We start from the raw sequence: 21,897 nt of genomic DNA on the forward strand, positions 1-21,897 counted from the left end.
CAAGCAGCAGCTCAGCTCCAATCTCCAGCGAGCCACACCGCACCGCCGAGGCACAAGAGATGCGCAAGAGTCGTTAGTAGCTATATCCTAATTTAAGCTAATCCTAGGCTATATTATCTTACTCCTGATAGTGATACTATTACTTTTATTAGTATTACTATTAGCTACTGATTGTATTACTATACTAGTATAATACTATTAAAAACACTACACAGTGCCGCATAGCGACGGCCGCTCATCTAAACGTCTACTGCGGTGACTCTTGGTGGAGTGGAGGGATTCTAGATAAACCCTGTTAGTCCCAAATGTGTTCACATACACGCCGAAACAGTGGAATGCACAGAGGATTGTAGTTCAGGAACCTTTTAAAAGAGGTTCGTTTGCGGAGATCTGTTATGAAGTTTTACCACGAGATGGGCGCGTACGTTTAAGTGTCTTCAGATTAAAGGATGGAAGCTCCATCATTCGTAGTAGCAACAACTATTGCAAGACAGAATGGTAAAAAAGCACTCATCATTTACCTACGCAAGCCTGACAGGCTGCAAATTGCAATAGAGAGGCTGCCCACTGCAAGCAATTAACGCAGGCCAAAACTGCAGCCACCAGTGGCATACGTACGTACATAGTAACATACTGAAGTACAGATGAATGAAATTGATACGATTATAAGGAACATACACCTTCTTATAACCAATTTAGCTGGTTGGAAATTTCACTGTGACATTGTAGCCTCATACATCCATGACATGTATAGGATTCTACTAGCAAACCGGCAGTCAAATTCTTTCTAACAGACAGGCAACAAAATCAAGTTAACCTCCTCTTGAGGGCAAAAGGGTTATCCGACTTACTCTTCGCATGGTCAGCGCAAAGGACATCTTCATTTGGTGCCTTCAACTAAGCCATAAAATGCCTAGGTCACCCTAAAACAAAAGTTTTATCAATCGCTCCGTCAGACCAGTGTCCTTAGAAAAACTTGTCTAAATCTGCCGTGCCCCATGAACTTTTGACCTGTGGACCTCCAATCTTCGGCCACCAGTGATGGCTTTTCCTACATATGCGATATACCGATCTTCACGAGACTAGGTCGAGCCGTTTAGATTTGGCCGCAATTCTGCAGTTTCCTCCCTATTACCTTTAAGTTACAGAGGAATGTTCCCCTTCTTTTACCAGCTCTTGACTTTGACTTTGACCCAGCTTGCGACATCCCAACTCGTTTTTGACGATACCCCCAACCGATCCCACATATCGAGACGTACAGTCTACGGTAAGATTTGTGCCCAACTGTTGACGAGACGACCGACCGGACGGACGACCGGACGGTACGACCGGACGGACCGGCACGGACGGCACGATCAAGCGATTCTACAAGCTGCATCTGCTATGTCAGATGAGCTAAACACGAATCAGCAATCTATATACCTGCGACAAGAACCAAGGCCACATAGATGGCGATGTATATCCAAAACACGTTATCGTGCCAATCTATCGGTTCTTCTTCTTCTACAAATATTTTCCCACTGCAATTTAAAGTAAAGTTATCTATAACTTGACAGGACGTATTGTTTACACTGGCGCCAGCCATGGCTACTATACTAAGCTAGCTATTTATTAAAACACTCGATGTTTGCACAAAATGTATAACAATTATTAATTAAAACAATTTTGATTATTACAAATATAGAAATAAAAATCAAGTTTTATAGCACAATTAATAGATGTTATAATAAACGTATGTAATATTTTTATTGAAATTAATAATCGAATAGTTTTTTACCTTTACTGCGGTTGTGTTTATTTATGAGCGCCCTCTATTATTTATTAGTGCAAAAAAGCGTTTCCGTTAGACTGGTACCCGTCCCTTTTTACAAGCCCCATATAGCTCCTATATCGAGCTTGTGAGAGGGGACAGGTACCCGTCTACGTACACGTAAGACGAGAGTACTCTATGAAGTGAAATTTGTTTCTCTAGTAATTTGACAACCTCAACGATTCTAATTATTTCTCTTAAAAGGTAAGTAGGCCTAGGCCTATCGCATCTTGTTTGGTGTACATTGATTAAGAGGGAAATTAAAGAACAATTTTCTCTATTGCGATGTTTGAAGGGTAGTTGATGATGATCAACGCAACACCCAACAGATTGTGTAAACACATTTATAATTATAGACAAATATAGTCATTACGACATTAGTGACATTACCGATTACGTCATTACTGACATTAGTAGGCCTAGGATATGCCATGTTGTTTGTGCTCATAATTCGATTTTGTTTATCGTGTTGATGATTTGATCGCATATAAATTCGATTTATCACACTATAACATTCGATTATCACATAATAATCTCGATTATCGCATATTATTTGATTCACGCATCGAATCATTGCGATTCACGCATGCGAATCATTCGAGGTGCATCATTTCGATGCGTAGAATCGAATGATCTCGAATGCGCGAATCGAATGATTCGATGCATACATTACGATTCACAGCGTATTCGAATATTTCGCATTCGGACGCAAAGGAATCATTCGATTCACGCATCAGAATAAGCATCGAATGATTCGATGCGTGAATCGAATGCATTCGATGCGTGAATCGATTGATTGATTGCGCTGATCGAATGATTCGATGACGTAATCGAATGATATTCGATGCATCATTCGATTCCGCATCGAAATCATTCGATTCAGCACCGCATCGGATATGACATTCACGATGCACCATCGAACATATCACGCATGAATGATGACATTCGAATGATTCGATGCGTGAATCGAATGATTCGAATGCGTGAATCGAATGATTCGAGCGTGAATCGAAATGATTCGATACCGTGAATACGGAATGATGCATCGTAATCATTCGATTTCAGCATCGATGATTCGATTCACGCATCGAATCATATCGATGCATCTTCGATGCGTGAATCGAATGATTCGATGCGCGAATCGAAGTGATTCGAGCATCAATTCGATTCACGCACTCGAATGAGTTCGATTCACGACATCCGAATCATTCGAATTCACGCATCGATGATGTCACATGAATCGATCATCGAATGACACTGAATTCGATAGTTGAATCTGACAATGATATCGAGTGCGTGAATCTAACTGATTCGCATGCCGGTGAATCGAATGAGTATCGAATGGCATCTATTCGATTCACGCATCGAATCATCTCGATTCCAGCCATCGAATGATGCATCGAATGATTTCGATGTCGTGAAATACGAATGATTCGATGCGCTGAATGATGATTCGATCCCCGGTGAATCGAATGATGCTCGAATCATTTCGACTTCACGCATCGGAATGATGTCGATTCACGCATCGAAGTGATGCATCGAATTATATCGATTCACAGCATCGAATGATGCATCGACATCATTTCGATTCCGCATCGAATGAATTTGAATCAGACATATGAAACAGAATACAGCACCATATTACGGACGGCGCAATCCTAGTTTGGGACCCCGGTTCCGTCTGATTTTCGCAAATATGGAGATAACGACATTTAAATCTACAAAGTTCTTCAGGTTCTTGCCTAGTAGTAGTACCCCGTACTACTACTAGTACTACTAGTACTAGTATTCATTTCTACTAATATTATTATTATTAATAAACATTTCCTGCAGTGCACTATCCACAGCAAGTCGGAAAACGGCTCTGAACTGAGGCTATTCACCTGTCTTGGGCAATTTGTGCTGATACTGATGGGGTCTATGTCCCCAGGGTATTGCCGGAACGTACCCTGGTAACTATGTGATTGCTCTAGTACTTATAGCCCGCGGATCGCTGCCAGCGAGGGCTATAGCACATTCTGCCAGTAAGATGTAATCTAAGCAAATGGTCCCAACTGATGTGACCAACAAATTTATCCCAAAAGCGTAAAATGATCGGTGCTTTTTAACCTTCATCTATCAACATGGAATCTCCACCTATTTTTTTGAACACTTCCAATCAGACTTTACACGCAGGTATTTATGCTGTTATGTTCCTCAACAGTCTAGCAATGAAGAGTCAAGCGTCACAACATAACAAGAGCAACCGCATTTGAAAACAAAACACCAGTAGTGCTAAGACTTTGAGCAATAGACAGCATAAATACCATGGTGTTAAAAGTTGTGACAGTGTTTCAAAAAGATAGGTGAGATGTCCATGTGTAGATAAGTGCTTAACAAGCCCGATCCATGTTGTAGCGTTTTGGGGATAAATTTTGGTCACATCAGTTGGACCATTTGCTTAGATTACATCTAGTGGCAGAATGTGCTTATAGGCCCTGCCGCAGCGTTCCGCGGGCTATAGTACTAGTAGCTACTATGCTGATATGCCGGGACCGTACCTCGCTTATCTCACCGTCCCTGACTGTCCCTGTTCGCCCACTAACGATGCTTGCTCGCCCAATTGTGCAAGAAATATACGATACAGACGCTGTATGATATCTTTATAAATTGGATTTGGAGTAATGAAAACTGTGAACCAAGGAGAAATTTCAACCTATAATACACTGATGCGCGCTCTCTTTTACAAATATCGCTGATGCTGGGAATGGCGTATTCTTTTCGGCAAGTGTTTACGACATTTTGACATTTCTCGCGCCAGAGATTTTTGAAAGATGGCTCCCAAGGTTGTGAGTGGGACACAGGAAAACTTTGTATGAATTATCTAATGGGTCTGGAAACGTATAGACTCCGCTGACATTGTAGCAAAGGGTGCGTGCGAGGTGAAACATAACAGGGTAAGGGTTACGAATACTTTTGCCGGGAACGGACGGGAAAACAAGGAACGGGATCATACAGCGGCGGTCGTTTCCTGCGACAACGGCGGTAGTATTACGACATCGGCTGAAGGTCAAGAAGTACCGGTTGAAGTAGGTGAGTAGAGGTACGGTCCGGCTATTTAGTATCTACAGGGTACGTTCTGGACGTACCCTGGGGACATAGACCCACGTATTTCTGTGTGCATGAAGTAACATACAACTCAGAGAAGTAGCATAGTAGCTTTCTGATGAACTAAAAATTTCCTAACTCTAGTCGTATAGCATTGTTGTTAGATTGTTAAGAGTATAGGCTTAATTACGTGGAGAATTATCTTATGCAGCACTATCTGGGACCAACTAGTGCATAAGATCTTAGGGTAGTAAGCTGTGTGCAGGTTGACAACCTTGTTGTCACTATATCCTGTGTAGGGGACACCGATAAGTGTTGGAACGTAACATAAATAACATAACATAAAATTATTTTTTTTACAACTACATCCGCATTCACAAACACACATACGTAATTTTTAGCTCACCTTGACATCGTCAAGATGAGCTATTGCCAATGGGTCGTCGTACGTCCGTCCGTCCCGTCTGTGCGTCTGTGCGTCCGTCGTCCGTCCGTCCGTCCATTCGTCTGTGCGTCCGTCCGTCCGTCCGTCAACATTTGGCTACGGTCAATGATAACTCAGGAACCGTTTGACCCACATGTTTGAAATTGGGTTATAGTTGTTACTGCTATGCCGCCCATATTGAACGTCCTATTTTGGAGCACGCCAGTCGACGTACTTCGAGGCCACTGCAATTTTTTGGCAAAAATAGGAATTTGCCATTAGTCAGTTCAGGTTCACGGATTTGCTCATTTTATGGTAGTATGTGAATGAATAAGGGACAGGGGTTTTGATATTTAAAAAATATATGCAAAATTAGGTAGGTTTTGGCAATTATATAGCATATTATGTTATAGACACGCAGATAACAGTCTGTGGTGTCACACTCATCTGTGTTTGTTTTACAAGATTTCATTGACAATATCTTTAATGCAAAATTGGTATTTTTCTCACCCTGCAATAAAAAGTCTATATTAGAGTAAAGTTTTACAAAACATGTCGGAACGCACCATAACCTATTTATTTCGAACACCATTGCTAAGAGACATCAAAGCGAGTATAGCGCCATCTACCGTCACAAATTGTGATTCATTTTGGTTTTAATTATTATTGTGATACACAGATGGCAACCGTGTGCTACGCCTAGAAAAACTCATACAAAGTAAAACTTCCATGACCAATTACTTTGACAAAAGTTGTTGTTATGGGCAGGGAAACACCATTGTCACGTGGTAATTATAGCAGCTACGTGGAATAAGCGTATCCTCTCAATCTTACATGTTACACATCGGGAGCTCCGTTTTTAGGCAGTGCCTAAATCTGAATATTATGAAAACATTAAATGGCGATCATTTAGGTGTAACGCCATCACTCACGCACATCTCAGACTTTCACATCTCAAACATTATTTTCACATAAAAAATTACAAATAATTATCAAGAGTATATAATGGGAGTTCTCTATATACTCTTCGTTTCTATAATGTACGTCGATGGTTGCTCAATTAAAACTGACTTCTTCTCACTCACTCATTTGTAGGGGTGAGTATTGCGACCAAAACCGTATTGGCAATATATTTGCATACTGGACAAAACCGTATTGCAATATTTTCCAATACGTATTGGGAAGTATATACCATGCATGATATAGTTTAACAATTTGATGGTTTTAATATCTCATATATTGTATTATATGACATGATTTAATTTCTCATGTTTTTCTTGAGAAACAGAGCACGCAATGTTTTCTGCTGACAGTGCAGCCTCTGCTGCCGTAACAATGCACCCGCTGTACTGAATCCACTCTCGGAACGGCACCTGACGTAGCTGAATACACAAATACCCCTGCTGCATAATTGGCTAATACTGGAACTGAACGAAACTGAAACTGAAACGTGGGTGCTCGCTTCAGCTTGTATCGCGCCACAGCGCGCGGGCACTCAGGTGAGCATAGGCTATATATAGACTCCTAGTTGCCCAGTCTCTGTGCCTCGCGCACACCGTCTGCCCACTCTGCCCGCGCATTAGTACGCCCGCAGTGCTCCATGCAGTGGCCGCTTACCAGTAATACGTGTATGCGTCGTGCACGCATTGTGCTTTAGTAATTATATACCGCCAGTGCCATAAATTTCGGAGCATTTAACAATATAGACATCAAGGCGTGTCAAGTAATTTTATTTCTTGTTATACCACCGTATCGTAAAATTATCGATATCGCGAAAGTTGTACGGCGCAATATATTCGAGTTTTCAAAATAGATTGACAAACTATAACCGACCGATATACCGGTATATCGTTACACCCCTACTCATTTGTGTCCTTTTTTGTGGTGAGCTACAGTGTCATTGACACTTTCATTTATTATTATTATTATTCATGCCATCAGCAGGCAGATCCGATGGATGCAATGCAATCTTCTCTGATAAAGACAAACTGACATCAGCAGGCAACTCTCGACATCAGACATGGATCCTATAGAAGTAACACCTGTGAGCAGTGAGGAGAGTGCAACTCCCACGTCAGAGAGAGCAAAGTCCAAGGTTTGTCTTTTCATATACCACATAAATGAAGATTTCAAACAGATCTATGCAACTCTGATGTCTATTAATTTAGATATATGGCATGTATATTTAACCCTGATTGAGCCACATACAGCTTTTGGCCATAGCCACTAATTCCAAATTATTGCACGGAAGAGATGTATCGAAAGCCATAGGTTATTTATTGTATTGATAGTCACAAGAGTGCACATTATTTAGATATTACTGACACTTCAGCAAGTATTGCATGTGTCAACTTTTTTCATTCGCCATTTCAGTTGGACTTGCTACCAAAAGAAGAATTGATCAAATATGTGAGGAAACAGATGTTAATGCTAAAAGAAGCAAAGATGAAATATCAGAGTATGTGATTTCACCTTCTAAGGGTTAAACAACTGTTTTATTTATTAATAAACGAGCTGCGCTGCAGCTACAGGCCAGGGGCCCGTTGTCAGAAACATCATAAAGTTAATGCTAATATTAATGCTAAGATAACACTTACGACTAATGTTAATGATACGAGAGTAGCGTTGACAGAAACACATCGTAGCTACGAGCAAACTCACGATAACAGGAACTTCATAATTTCATGTCACAAGGCTGCTGATTGGATGAGAATCGATCACAAAATTCAAATTCATGCACATTTATTGTACATCACAGTAATTTATGCATATTATGATGGCTAACCACATATAAATATTATTTGATGAAAAACGACATGGTCATGAATTTATTCTGCACAACAAGACAAATTCTCACACTAGCGCGAGACGCGAGAGTTGTGGCAAGCGTGGCAAACCTTTGAAACAAGAGAACAAATGCCATACGCCATTTGTAAATGTATTGTTCTGTATATGAACGGTAGATAATTAATGTTTTCGACTTGTTTTTCAAGAAAAACACATTTTACTCATTAATATAAAATATACTATCACTGTAATTGTAATTCTGAGTGTAACTGTATTATTTTTATCCTAATATTAAAGTTACGAGAGGGTCTGGGCTCTCGTAATGTTCGGAGGAAATTTCCGAGGATTTTTCATTCTCGTAACTTTGCGATGTTTCTGTCAACGGTTTTCGAGTGGAAGTTAATTTTAATGCAAATGTTAAGACTAATTTTGTTTCTGACAACGGGCCCCAGAATAATGCCCCGCATGAGAGCCGAAACAAATTCCCTGAAGATGGAGCCACGATGTCGTACGATTGACAAACATGCTGTAGGACTGGTACGCACGCGGTAGGTGTGTGTGGATGCGGGCGCATGCACTAGTGATACGAGTGTACAGGGTTATGGCGCATGCACCAGTCTCGACCAATCACGACCAAGTACATCACAGTAGCAGCAGCAGCAGCAAACTCCACGACAGATGGCGCTCTCGCACTGGCTCAATTCACCACTGCCAAAAGTAGATTTTCCGTTACAATTTGTAACGCTTTTTTTACCACAAGTTTTACAGTGTTTTACAGCGGCCAGGTTACTCGTATCCTATGTAATAAGATTTGTACTAATAAAAGTTGCAAAGATATTAAAAATCCGACCATTATTTTATGAGAAATTTGACAAAATAGTGATACGAAATAGTGCGCGTATTGTGCGCCCATTTACTACTTTCAAATCATTACGCTGTTTACTAAACTAAGTTCACGTGTTTATTTAATATTTATCATTAATTTTTCAGACGCTTGCCAATATACCTAATTCTCGAACATTGTCTTTGATACATTTTTGCGTATTCACTATTCAGCTTAAAACATCTAAATTTGTCCACCAACAAACATGCAAATCATGGAAATTTCTAATGTTTTGTTCAGCGGTGACTTTGCGGCTGTTGGATTGCCATTTGCTGGATATCCCCGGAGCTCCACCCACTTGAAAAATAGTACCAGCCTTGTGGCAGTGGTATCCTGAGTTGTACGAAGGGGCGCTGCATGCAGTTTGAAGCAGCAGTAGGACAAGCGCCAAATATATAAATAGAAGGAACAGATATGCATTATAAATAGATCAGTTTAATTTTACCCTAAATTTCAAAACAGTTATACTTAATGATTTTTACAGGCTTGACAGAGGATGTTCAGAGTTTAAAGAATGCCAACTCAACTTTACAGGAAAAAGAAAATGAACTTAAAGTAAGCCCAAATCTAAAGTATTTAGATGCTCTGTATGCTATTTGCTAATTTGTCGGATTCATAGTATTTTGTTTAATTGAATGTTTTTTTACATTTGTGTCTGCAACATTTTAATAACAACATAAATGGTCATTTGTCAGTTTGCTTTGACTAAAATAGTCAATAATTTGTTATTCTTTTTGAAGAAGTTAAACGAAACAATGCTGGAAATGACCACAGTCAAGGAAATCCAGGATGAAAATGCTAAGTCTCTGACTATAGAAAATCGAGTAGGTGAATTTTCCATTTTTTGCAATTATTGTATTTGCAATATTTGAAATGTGAGGAAACATATTAAACGTACATGTTGAGATATCAAGTGATAATTTCCCATTCATCAGAAGCTTAGTGAACAACTGGAGTGCATGACAATGAAAGCAGAAACACTGATGACGTCATTCCAAGCTTTAAATGAGGACCAAGTCAAGGTGGAACAAAATAATCAGGTTAGAGCAATATATAGAGTATTATAATAATTATAAAGTAAATTATATAGAAATATATAGGTTAGAACATTAAACATATGTTAATATGATTATAAATTAACATTTAATAAACATGTCACTCAACATATGCAACCCATTGCTCCTCGCTGTTTTAAAATTTGAACCAATACTTGCGAACTAGCCAAGGTAGTTATTTTTATCCCCCAGTGAAGAATGTTATCCAATGTTCACCTTATATAGTATATCTGAAGGTGTGTTTGAGGTTTTGTTTACATAAACGTACAAATACATTACTTAGTTGGAAGGGCTAGGGTGCACAATTTGTTCGTAGTTAGTATTTGCATACTCTGGATATTTTACAACAGTTCTTTATTTAGTTGTAATTTATTGCGCTGTAAAATCGTTTTCTAATTATATTCGTCAGTCATCGAAAAATATAATGAAATTGACATCGCTGTTCATTTATTACATTTAGAGGAAGCGGCGTGCAGCAGTGCTTGCTTGATGACTCGTATAACTGATAAATATGCTATTTTTACTATTTGTGTTGACCATTTTACAGGTTCTAAGAGAAGATATTGATGTCATGACCAAAGCCAGGAATGAAGCCCTTGACACCTTGAAGACAGTGAAAAAGCAGCACTCTGCCAAACTGTCTGAGCTAAAGGTTCAGCTAGAGCAGCAAATTTCGGAGAGGTCCGCTCAGACTGAAGAAAATACCATCCTGAAACAGAAGCTTCAGGTACAGATTCTCGTACAGCGTATACAAGATGCTATTCCGATAGTAAGATGTGGTTGTGTCGTTATTGCCTGTCATTTTTATGTAGTGAAATGAAGACCAACCCCTGTAAACATTTCCTTTAGCTTAAAACATAATCCATGTGATCACATGTATAATAAGGTAAGACAGTGCGATTGAGAAGTATTTAGATTCGTTTTCCTGTTCACTTGGAATTTGTTCACCATGACCTTACTGTACATGTAACAGGTACATTTAGAGCATCTTTTTCTGCATCATTGTATTCAAACTGCTGTGGGATAATAAAGACCTTTCATGTTTTCTCTGCGGTGGTAAATAAGTCCTCAAATAATAAAAACCTCTTCTTGCTGTTTAAGGAGGCAAACTTGAAAAATAATGAGCTAATATTGGATAACCAGTCAAGCCAGCAAGCTGTCCAACAAGTTGAAGCGGATGTGGGTGCAGACCTGAGAGGGGCAAAAATGGAGTTGCTGCAATCCCTCCATGAGCTTCTTCGAGTGCGGAGGGAGGAAGAGACGCACGGTGAGAGCATCAGGAGGCTAGAGAGAGAGACCAGCGAGAAAGACATTGAAATTGAAAGGATGCAGTTGGAGGCAGACGCATTAACAACAGAGTTGCAAGCATTGAAATGGGCGAGAACGGAAGAACGGAGCGCAGTTTCCCTTGAACTAAACAACGAGGTAATGGAAGCCAATCAGAATGTCACTGACCTGACGGCCTCGCTGGCCAAAATGAAGGCTGTCGTCGTAGAGCTACAAGGAAACTGTGCTGAATTCGAGAGCTCGAATCAGGCATTAATGACCGAGAAGGAAACCCTGCAGCATAAGATTGAAGAAGCTATAAAAGAAAACGAGTTGCTCCATGAGCAGAAAGATGAGGTTGATGGCTCAGGAACCGACGTGGTAGCAGAATTGCACCACGAAAAGGAGGCCATATTAAAGCAGAAAGATGCCTTGATTTCTGAATATAATTTACTGTGTGATAAACTAAAGGCATGTGCTGACATTAACAGTGACCTGGAAACTAAGGTGAAGTGCTATGAAGAGCAGGTAGCAACACTGAGTAGCCAGCAGGAGAGTCATCAGTCTGAGAAGTGTGAAGTTGAGTCTAACCTGAGCAGTTTAGGAGATGCTCTTGGCGAGAGCAAGAGCATATGTGAAAAGCTCAGCAGTGATAACAAGTCACTCACTACGACTGTTGGAGAACTAGAGGAAAGAAACCAGAGTTTAGAGACTCACCTTACAGAAGTTTCAGCTGAGTTAGAAACGTATAGGAGACAGGTCCAGGAACTGTCTGCCACTTCAGAGACTGTGACCAATGATGTTGAAAATAGACTTGGTGAAATGCAAGCCAGAATCCATGAGCTAGAAGCTGAACAATGTAAGAAGCTCATGTTAGAATCTGAAGTGCAAAACCTTCAAGAATTGCATAACACATTTGAAGATGAAAAGGCTATCATGAGTTCTCAAATTCATCAGTATCAAGAATCGCTTGTGACACTTGAAAATGAAAAATCTACTATCGAAGCCCAAATCCAAAGTCAAGAACAAGAAATGCAAGGTCTTCATGAGCAGGTAGTAACACTGAGTAGCCAGCAGGAGAGTCATCAGTCTGAGAAGTGTGAAGTTGAGTCTAACCTGACCAGTTTAGGAGATGCCCTTGGCGAGAGCAGGAGCATATGTGAAAAGGTGAGCAGTGACAACAAGTCACTCACTACGACTGTAGGAGAACTAGAGGAAAGAAACCAGAGTTTAGAGACTCACCTTCAAGAAGTTTCAGCTCAGTTAGAAACATCTCGCAGACAGGTCCAGGAACTGTCTGACACCTCCGAGAGTGTGACCAATGATGTTGAAAACAGAGTTGTAGAATTGCAAGCGCAAATCCATGAGCTGGAATCTGAAGTCCAAAATCTACGAGAATTGCAGAAAACTTTTGAAAATGAAAAGACCATCTCTAGCTTCCAAATTCAAAGCTATAAAGAATCGTGTGAGGTTCTTGAAAATGAGAAAGTTAATTTAGAATCCCAAATCCAGTGTCTCCAAGACTGTAATGAAACTCTTGAAAATGAGAGAGTTACTTTTGAATCCAAAATCCAGTATCTCCACGATTTACAAAAAACTCTAAACGATGAGAAAGAAGTCTTAGAATCAGACATTCGAAGTATTCAGGAGTCATGTAAAGCTCTTGAGGATGAGAATTCTGTCTTGCAAGCAAGCATCAAGAGTTCGCAAGAGTCAATTTCATCTCTGGAAGATACAAAAGCCGCCTTGGAATCAGAAATCCAAAACCTTCATGAATCACACGAAGCTCTTGAAAACACGAGCAGTGCAGCTGCAGACAAACTAGCTGCACTGCAAGAGCAACTAGACCTTCTGACAAAGTCAAATGGGGAACTTGCAGAGAGATTGCATGAATCTGAAGCCGATATTACCAGCCGTGCTGACGAAAATGCACGTTTGCTCGAGGCTGCATGTTCTGACAGGGTTGTGTACGAAAGGAAGGAGCAAACTGCAGCTGAGATGAACGAGCAGCTGAGTGCAGAGCTTCACGCTTCTCGTGCGGAGACTGCCTGCCTCAATGAGGTGGTAGCTGAGCTCAAGGCATCCTGTCCCGTGCCGGATGCACGGCAAGATACCGTCACAGATGCACTTGACAACTCTTCGCTCGCGGAGGAGACTGAGAGGGTAACGCTTCTGGCAGAGGATGCAGGGTCCAAAGAGGCTAGCGGCCTGTTGCAGGATGCTGTGCCTGCACAGAGTGAGCCAGACGATCAAGAAAAGGTGAATTGTTTTTTGAGACTATTGGTTTTTTATTTACTGGTATATTTTCTACTTTTAATTGTAATAACAGTCTACTAAACGTAGTCTCTTTGCTGCCTCTGAGATTTTCCCCATGGATTTTCGCAAATCTCTTGCAAACTGTCCAACATGGACATGGAATCTGTGTATGTTACCATGCCTGTCTGATCTAAGCTGTCTTCTTCTGCCATCTGGAGTGTGCTGATGTACTTGAGGATGTTGCGTAAAGACACGCGTATCGTACTTTTACTGTTTTATCCTTTCAGGAAGGACTCGCTGTTGCACTAAAGGAAACTGAGGAGAAAATGGCCAAGTTTAAAATGTTGGCTATAAAGGCTAAGAGGGAGCTGGCAGCTGTCAAGAAACAGGTTCGTTTAGTATTGACTCCTGGATATTCCTGAGTTACAGCTTCTAACGGTTTCCAGAATCTTTCCTCTGGGGTCATATATATGGCCAGCTAACATGGAAAATTATTAGTGTGGCTATATCCCCTCTAGATGTCTAGCGTTATATGCTTGTATATTTCGACTGGCTATATGCACTAATTCTCAGCTACTATGTACTCTTTGACAGCTTGAGGTGAGAACAGCAGAGAAGGCAAGCATCCAACAGCAGTTGAAGGAAGTCATTGCTAGTTCGGAATCAATCAGGTCTCGGCTGCAACAGAGCATGGAACATTGCCAGGTAATTCCTTGATCGACTTCTAGCTATCTCTAGTGTCGTGGCTGCGGCATTATGCAAACAGCTGAATTCTCTCACTGTGTTTTATATACAGCTCATATTTGTAACAAACCCTGTACTCTTTATTATCTCACTCGTCGTGTGTGTCTTATTTCTCGGGCAGAGCTTACAGAGAAAGAATGACGAGCTAGAAGACAGACTAGAGGCGAGCAGTGAGCAAATGCTAGTTGCCACTAAGGACCTTACTGTCACCGTGCAAGAGCTGGCTACCGTGAAACAGCAGTATGCTGAGATTCGCTCTGATAAGGAGAGGGTGTCGGGTCTCCTTGACAGTCTGGCTATCGAGAAAAAGGTAACTAGTTAGGCGAGAAACTCACTGTTAATCAATTTCAAATAATAGTAATAATAATAATAATGATAATAGTAATAATAATACATAATTATAGAAATAAGCATGACAGTATGGCATAGCATCTCAGGTCTGCATGGCAGCATGGCATGTCTGAAATCTGAAATTTCTGAAATTTTTGCTTGGTTAAAGAAGGCAGTGGTAGTATCTGTCCCCCACTGTTTTTGAATCTGTTATTGTAAATCTGTCGATCACAGGATGCTGAGGCAAAGTTCCTGATTGCTGACGACCAGAGGCAGCAGGCAAGCATAAAAAGGGAGGAAGCCCAACGACAGCTAGAGGCAGCATTGGCAAAGTCAGCTAAATTGGAGGAGGAGCTTGCTTGCAAGAAGGTGGAATTCAGAGAGAAGCTGCTGTCTGCCGTGAAGGTACATTGTCAGTGACAGAAGCCGTAATGGTCCAGTAATGACAATGTTAATTTCATTGTAAATGATAAAAAGGCGTGACAAAAACAATGAGAGGATCTTAATTTTCTAGTATTTCTAATATTTTCTAGTAATTTGATAGTAATTTTTAATGGTTAGAAATTTTCTATCAATTATATTCTACTATATTTGATGTCTTCGTATTAATTTTATTCATCCACTCATCCAATTCATTCATATTAGTTGTTTTTTTTCTGAATCATTCCTTGTCATTTACATTTATTACCTGTTTACGGCTGCAGGAAGCGAAGGAGAGCAGTGTCATGGACCTAGAAATAGCTGATTACGAGCGCACCATCGCAGCTCTGCAGGCCAAGCATGCAGAGAAGGATGCGCAGATCCAGGAGCTTAACTGCCAGAGTGAAACCGCCCAATGTAGGGTGCAGGCACTCCAGGAGCAACTTGGTATGTCTCACATCAAGAATCAGTCATTCAGCCAAGTTAGTAGACTTCTCACGACCAGTCTTCCAACTATGATGTAAAATAATATTAGCAATCATTCCTCCAAAGTTAATAAGTTTATCCCAGCAATTTCTCTATCAATGAGGTAGACTTGTATCAACCTGCCTTCCACCTATAAGTGAAATTTGTTGTTATGTGTCGTGTTTCATGGACCCTCAAAAACCCCTGGCTTTGCTAAAAAAAATTACAACCAAGATTCAGAAGGCAAAATTTAGTTATTTTTAAACTATGCCTCCGTCTTCTTAACTTGGCTCGATTGTTTGCATGGATGCTACTCCGGTTTCCTTTCCTACTGTCCTCACTGTAATCCTTCACATTGCAACTCAGATGAGGTGGATAGGCAGAGAAGCCAGGCAGATGAGCGTGGGGACAAGTTAAAAGAGAAGCTGGCAAACGTCAAACAGGAGCTCGCTCAGTCGAGACAGATCGAGGCAGACCTGAAGATTGGAGAGGCCAGCCTGAAAGCGAGGATAGAAACACTCGTGCAGGAATGCGAAGACTACAAGGTGAGCTCAGCTATCTTTACTTGTCATCACTTCTGTAAATTTCTCCATCAGCCAACTTTGCAGTGATCTGCTCGGATTGTAGGAAATATTTTTCCACTTCTAACAAATAGGATGTTCTGACTTGCAGTCTTATAAAACAGTGACTTTTGGCCTAGTCTCATTCTCATCTCTGTCAATCAGAGTGCAGTGTTGTATGTTGTGCAACCAAGACTGCATAATAACGTACATGTGCCATGCAAGACCTGTTTTAAGTATTATTCTTTAATAAAAATTTGGTGCACATCTTTCCAGTAGGTGGTGTAATATGTCAATCGAAATGTGTAAATAGGGCATTCCACCTTTGAGATCATTGCTGTGGTGGCTTATAAATGGAGCTGCTTGTAGCACTGTGGCCAATTAAGATTTGTGAAAGTAAGCACTGATGAAATAATGCGGCTTCGTTTACTCGCAGATGCAAAATTCAGAGCTGACGAGTAACAAGCTAAAAGCCGAAGAGCTACTGCAGAGTTTAGGGGACAGCCACCAGAGGGCGGTTCGTTCACTAGAAAATCAGATAGTTGCACTTCAGGAGGACGTACAGCAGTCGCGTTTAGAGCTGAGCACATGCCAGGCAGAATACGACGGATACAAGGTACTTTGCTATGAAAAGCATTGAACAGCACATGTAACGCGCAATACCCAATTTCCTCTGGGGGAAAAAAACAGAAAAATATCAGTAATACGTGTGGATTTCCACCCAGGTGCGCGTCCACAGTGTGCTGAAGCAGCAGAAGACAAAGCCGCCCTCGAGCAGCATCCCAGCCCCCACGGCAGATGTCGCGCGCATGGAGAAGGCGATCGAGCAGCTTAGAGGGCGCTGTGAGCATCTCGGCGAGCAGCTGGCAGCAGCTCAGAGGGACGGTCAGCTGCTGCAGGAGGAGCGGGAGCGGCTGATCGCACGCAACGCTCGCGCAATGGACGACATGCAGGAGAGAGAGCGCTTCTGGAAGGAGAGGTGCACGATTTTGGCCGACGTAGGCGCGATGATCTGAATTGCCAATCGATTTTCGGAGGGTTTGGGGATCAAATTCGAATTCAGAAAAGGCTTTATGAATTAGGAAAGTGTTGGCCTGCTCTTGGTAATTTTAAAGTGTGAAAACGAGTGAGGGGATGTGGTGCAGTAGGTATGAAGTAATTATAACACTTCAGAAGACACAGTAGGATTTTACAAACTTGAAAAGCAGGAGATGCCATGGAGGCAATAACCGAAAATTTACATTCATAATACCATGAAGCTTTGTATACTAGATAGTATACATAGGTTTATGGTAATACACCTACGGGTAATTCACTGTTACCACTATAAAACTGTTTACCACAACAAACCACAATGCAAATGTCTGGTAATATATTGCTGCACAAATGGGGGGGGGCCATTTTAGATAAAAACAGCTGTTTTATTTGTATTAGTAGAAATTGGATGCTGGTCATGGATCTTGTAGGTACGATTGTAAGCAAGATGTATACTAGTATGTTAATTAAGAACCTTTTTTCGTATTGTTAGAGTTGAGAGGCTGAGGCAGGAGGCTAGCATGAAGGAGGATGAATTGTCACAGAAAATCATGCAGGTCACTGCCCAGAAGGACAACATTGTGCAGAGCTTCAAAGTAAGTCAAAGGCAATCAGAATGCAGAATTTTTTTAATCTTTACCTAGTCATTCTTGTGGTTTAGAAGCAAAACGTTAAGAAGACCAGCGGTAGGACAGCGATAAAAGAAATAAAAAAAGGATTAAATATGGAACTAGTTGTGCCACAATTGAAGTGCTCAGGATAACATGACTGATTCAACAACCTTGTCTGATATTGTCACCAGGATCGGTTGGAATCAATGCAGACGCAACATCAGGGTTTGCTGGACTTGCTACATAGCCAGCTAGAAGACAAGGATAATGAGATTATCCGATACCAAGTGGAATTGCAGTCGAGCAGCATGAAGCAGCAGGTGTGCCATCATAAACCTTGATGCAGGCTGTACTTGCAGACTTCATTTAGAACCCTTATCACAGTGTGTATCATGTCTGTTGTCATTCCTTCACATTGATCCGTAAGCATGTTGATTATGTTGATCCGTTGATTACAGCTTGTGATGTCCCGATGATCGATTATAATCGAAAGTCAGTCGTTTGCAGCAACTGACTAAGTACTCGATTATAAAAATAATTAATCAATTATCAAAAAAAAAAAATTTAATTAATTTCAAAGAAAATTTGCAAACATTGATGAAATGACTCTTTTTTTTATTTTTGTGCGTATTTTGGTTACTTTACTACTTGGAGACAATAAGTAAATCTAACCTACACCAAACATAAGCAACTATAATACTGCAACATAGCTTTTAGAATATTGTATTATAAAAAATACTGTATTATATGATATATATTTTTAGCTCAGCTGACAAAGTCGGATGCAGCTTGTAGAATCGCATGATTGTCCGTCCGTGCGTCCATTCGTCAACAGTTGGGCACAAATCTTAACCGCTCGACGTACGGTCTTGATATTCGCGACATTGGGGGGGATCGCGAAAAGGACTCAGGATGTCGAATTTGGGGGTCAAGGGTCAAAGGTTAAGATGTGTCAATGGAGGGGGGATATTTCCCCTTTAACTTAAGGTATAGCAGGAAATACGGAATTGCGGCACAAATCTCAACGGCTTGACCTACGCTCTTAATATTTGATGTATATTGTGATGAGGAGGAAACCCATCACCAGCGCGAAATTGGAGGTCACAGGTCAAAAGGCAGTGGGAAGGTCAGATATCAGACATGGTCTAATGGACCGAGTGCAAAACATTTTTGTTTCAGCGCTGACCTACCGTTTTTATCACTTTATTGAAAGGACCATGAAATCTATTTTCCGGCTGACTGCGAAGAGTAAGTGTTTGATAACCTTTTGACCCTCAGAGGAGGGTTAAACATGGATTTGTTGACTTGTTAACAAAGGACTGAACTGCTTTTGCTATTAAAGTGCCCTCCACCCACCTCCTACCCCCTCCCCCTCCCCCTACCTCTACCCCCTTCCCCACCCCTCCCCACCACCACCACTACGCTCACGCGCTCGACGCATATCTATGATAACATGTTAATATAGCGAAGTCATTAAAGTTACACAGCTGTAGCTTTATTACTGTGACTACGGTATAGCAAAGCCTATCATAGATTTTAGATCTGTATTAGTAGTATCCTAGATATATGCTCTGAGCGCCAACGTGGTGGCAGGAGGGCGCACTTGATTCGGTTGCCAGTGAGTTTATCAGAAGAATACCTGGCTACAGTACAGGTCAGTTGAGCGCTGTCGCTCTGCGGCACTTGTTTAATATCTGGTAGCTGCAATCAATAACATTTAACTGATTATCTTCAATCATCGATCGGTTGAGTGCAACCAATGATCGATGATGAAATTCCAACCGATTCCCATCACTATTTATAGCAGTATATGTAGACTTCTATTTGTAACAGTTATCCCATCTCTTTTATCTCTGTCTTTACATTGCTGTATACAGGTGCTGTTTGTGTCTTTGCCACACGTCCCAACTGACATCTTTAAATATAGGTGAAAGCTGAACCTACCAAGGCAGCAAGGACAGAGAGTGTTTCTCCCTTCGAACCGTTTTCGATTAGGCGACTTGAAGAAAGGCAACAAGCGGAGGTGAGCAATCATTCGTTCTTGTCTGATTCTCGTATTGTGACATTAAAGGGATACTTCCCCCTAGAATTTTAGAGTATATTATGATAGTAAATGCATAAATAATAGCATAGTCAGACATTAAAGGGATACTTTCCCCTAGAATTTTAGAGTATATTATGATAGTAAATGCATAAATAATAGCATAGTCCTACAATTTTCTGTAATCATGCATTCACGTTTGTCATAAAACAACATTGAATTTCAAAATCTTCATAAATAATTAATAAATAAGAAACACCCTCGGTCTGTAGCCTGTAGCCGAAACGTTGCTTTGTGCAACTTTTTCTGTGAATGCTCTTCAAGTGGCGCCACCGACGTGGCAACAGCCGACAGCAACGATATAGCCGCCAGGTTTAAAACATTAAAAAAAATATTTCTAATAAATATTTAACCATAAAACTTTTATTTAACATAATTTTAATCTATATTAACTGAAAATATCCAATGAACCTAGAGTAATGTATCCCTTTAAGTACAGTTATAGGTTGGCTGGCATGTCCCCTCATGTAGCACGAGAGCTTTATTGGTGCGCTGTATAAATTTACCTATCTGCCCAAACAAGATATCCACACCCTCTGGACATTGCCCGGTCTGTCAGGCTAGCCCGAGTTGTATGTATTTTTAACGCATCATGTCAAATTATCAGGTTTGTGGCACAACGTTACTAAGCAGCATTTTGTAGCAGCAATTGATACACTGTCTAAAATGGCTGCAAATGTTGAAGGTGATTGGTCTCTAAATTTTATGTCTACTACATATCACTGTATGAACGTTTGTTTTCCGATAACATTCCTTTCATGGTAAAATGGCAATTTTTACAGGAATTTCTTGAAGAGTAATTTTCCTTTTCTTCTAGCATTCATGATTTCAGGGCAAAGGCCCTTAACCTCAGAAACAAATTACACTCATCTGTGTAACAATGATAGCTAGAGCAGTTTTTGAAACTGTTGCTACCACATCATTACGTTTTAATTTATCTTAAAATGAAACTACTCTTAACGTTAGCCTGAAATCACATAAACTAATTTTATCCGATTTTACGTCAAGAATATGGGCAAAAAACCTGACTCGATCTTAAAATGAAACTACTCTTAACGTTAGCCTGAAATCACATAAACTAATTTTATCCGATTTTACGTCAAGAATATGGGCAAAAAACCTGACTCGCACATGTAGCCGCACTTTGCACCTTTGACACTGAAACCTGAATATATGGATCTAAATACGACTCACTCGAAATTGACACGAGTAATAAGTCGTGTTTCTTTCCCACAGAGAACGTTGAGGGCAAAGCGATGATATGAGCAGTCGTCACCCGCACGTGCGCGCACGAACGACGCGTTGGTTGTGATGCGCGCATGTGCATGACGTTATGTTTCTGATTCAGGGCTCGGAGCACAACGAACAGCCGCGACCGCCATCGCCCGGAATCGCTCACCAGGTGTCCTCGTCGTCGCTCGTCGGCCTCGAGCAGCTGCTCAACAACAGCGACGACAAAATGAGTGGGTTGCTCTCCTCGCGACACGCGAGCTCTGTTGAATTCTTTTTGTCTGCGAAAGGTCATGGGTTACTGTTCACGTGTCGGTAGATCGCGTTCCCCCGATGATTTGACGGCTATTGCCTTTCGCTATAGACAGCAAGTAGAGAGCGTCGAAACAAAGTATTAAGAAAAAAGAACAAACAAAGAACAAGAGACTACAAGTATTGAACACAAAAATGCAATGATCCATGTAGTTACAGTAGGGATGTGCGCAGGCCAAAAGCTAAGTTGTGTATGTGTAAATGTTATGTACCTTATGTGTGTTATATCTCATGCTATGTTAGTGATTTGTCATAGAAAACATTGAGCGAAGACATTCACTGATACAATTTGAAAACCGTTTATTCAAAGAAATATTTCTCCTCTGAGTCTGAAAGAATGTCATGTACATGACTGGGAAAATCTTTATAGATCTGAAGGTTTTTGTTTCTGGCCCTTTCTTTTCCTCTCTATCTCTCTGTCTCTCTCTCTCTCTCTCTCTCTCTCTCTCTCTCTCTCTCTCTCTTCTTCTTTTCCTGTCCTCTGCTTTTCCTGTCCTCTGTATTTCTACCTATTTCTCATC

The 21,897-nt window shown here is 40.8% G+C and overlaps 1 protein-coding gene across 6 annotated transcripts in view; it reads left to right on the top strand.

Annotated features, from left to right (window-relative positions):
• Window positions 1-1,924: 1,924 nt before the first annotated feature.
• Window positions 1,925-21,897, top strand: part of LOC106816208 (GRIP and coiled-coil domain-containing protein 2-like) — a 28,563-nt gene continuing 8,590 nt past the window's right edge. The window contains exons 1-21 of one of the 6 annotated variants that reach the window (XM_014820774.1): window positions 1,925-2,014; window positions 7,263-7,416; window positions 7,695-7,779; window positions 9,476-9,546; window positions 9,732-9,815; window positions 9,927-10,031; window positions 10,594-10,773; window positions 11,148-11,840; window positions 12,366-13,571; window positions 13,856-13,957; window positions 14,163-14,273; window positions 14,434-14,622; window positions 14,877-15,047; window positions 15,347-15,509; window positions 15,894-16,072; window positions 16,524-16,703; window positions 16,813-17,066; window positions 17,616-17,718; window positions 17,925-18,053; window positions 19,661-19,756; window positions 21,183-21,297. In XM_014820774.1, coding sequence (XP_014676260.1) covers window positions 7,342-7,416; window positions 7,695-7,779; window positions 9,476-9,546; window positions 9,732-9,815; window positions 9,927-10,031; window positions 10,594-10,773; window positions 11,148-11,840; window positions 12,366-13,571; window positions 13,856-13,957; window positions 14,163-14,273; window positions 14,434-14,622; window positions 14,877-15,047; window positions 15,347-15,509; window positions 15,894-16,072; window positions 16,524-16,703; window positions 16,813-17,066; window positions 17,616-17,718; window positions 17,925-18,053; window positions 19,661-19,756; window positions 21,183-21,297 — 4,291 coding nt within the window. In that variant the 5' untranslated portion in view covers window positions 1,925-2,014; window positions 7,263-7,341. Of the gene's footprint in view, window positions 2,015-2,076; window positions 2,145-3,480; window positions 3,545-7,262; window positions 7,417-7,694; window positions 7,780-9,475; window positions 9,547-9,731; window positions 9,816-9,926; window positions 10,032-10,593; window positions 10,774-11,147; window positions 13,572-13,855; window positions 13,958-14,162; window positions 14,274-14,433; window positions 14,623-14,876; window positions 15,048-15,346; window positions 15,510-15,893; window positions 16,073-16,523; window positions 16,704-16,812; window positions 17,067-17,615; window positions 17,719-17,924; window positions 18,054-19,660; window positions 19,757-21,182; window positions 21,298-21,897 lie in introns of those variants that run through there. The other 5 variants (XM_014820769.1, XM_014820773.1, XM_014820770.1 and 2 more) reach the window with 5 other exon arrangements.

The sequence above is a fragment of the Priapulus caudatus genome, unplaced genomic scaffold (genome assembly GCF_000485595.1).
Source record: "Priapulus caudatus unplaced genomic scaffold, Priapulus_caudatus-5.0.1 Scaffold1314, whole genome shotgun sequence".
NCBI lineage: Eukaryota > Metazoa > Priapulida > Priapulimorpha > Priapulimorphida > Priapulidae > Priapulus > Priapulus caudatus.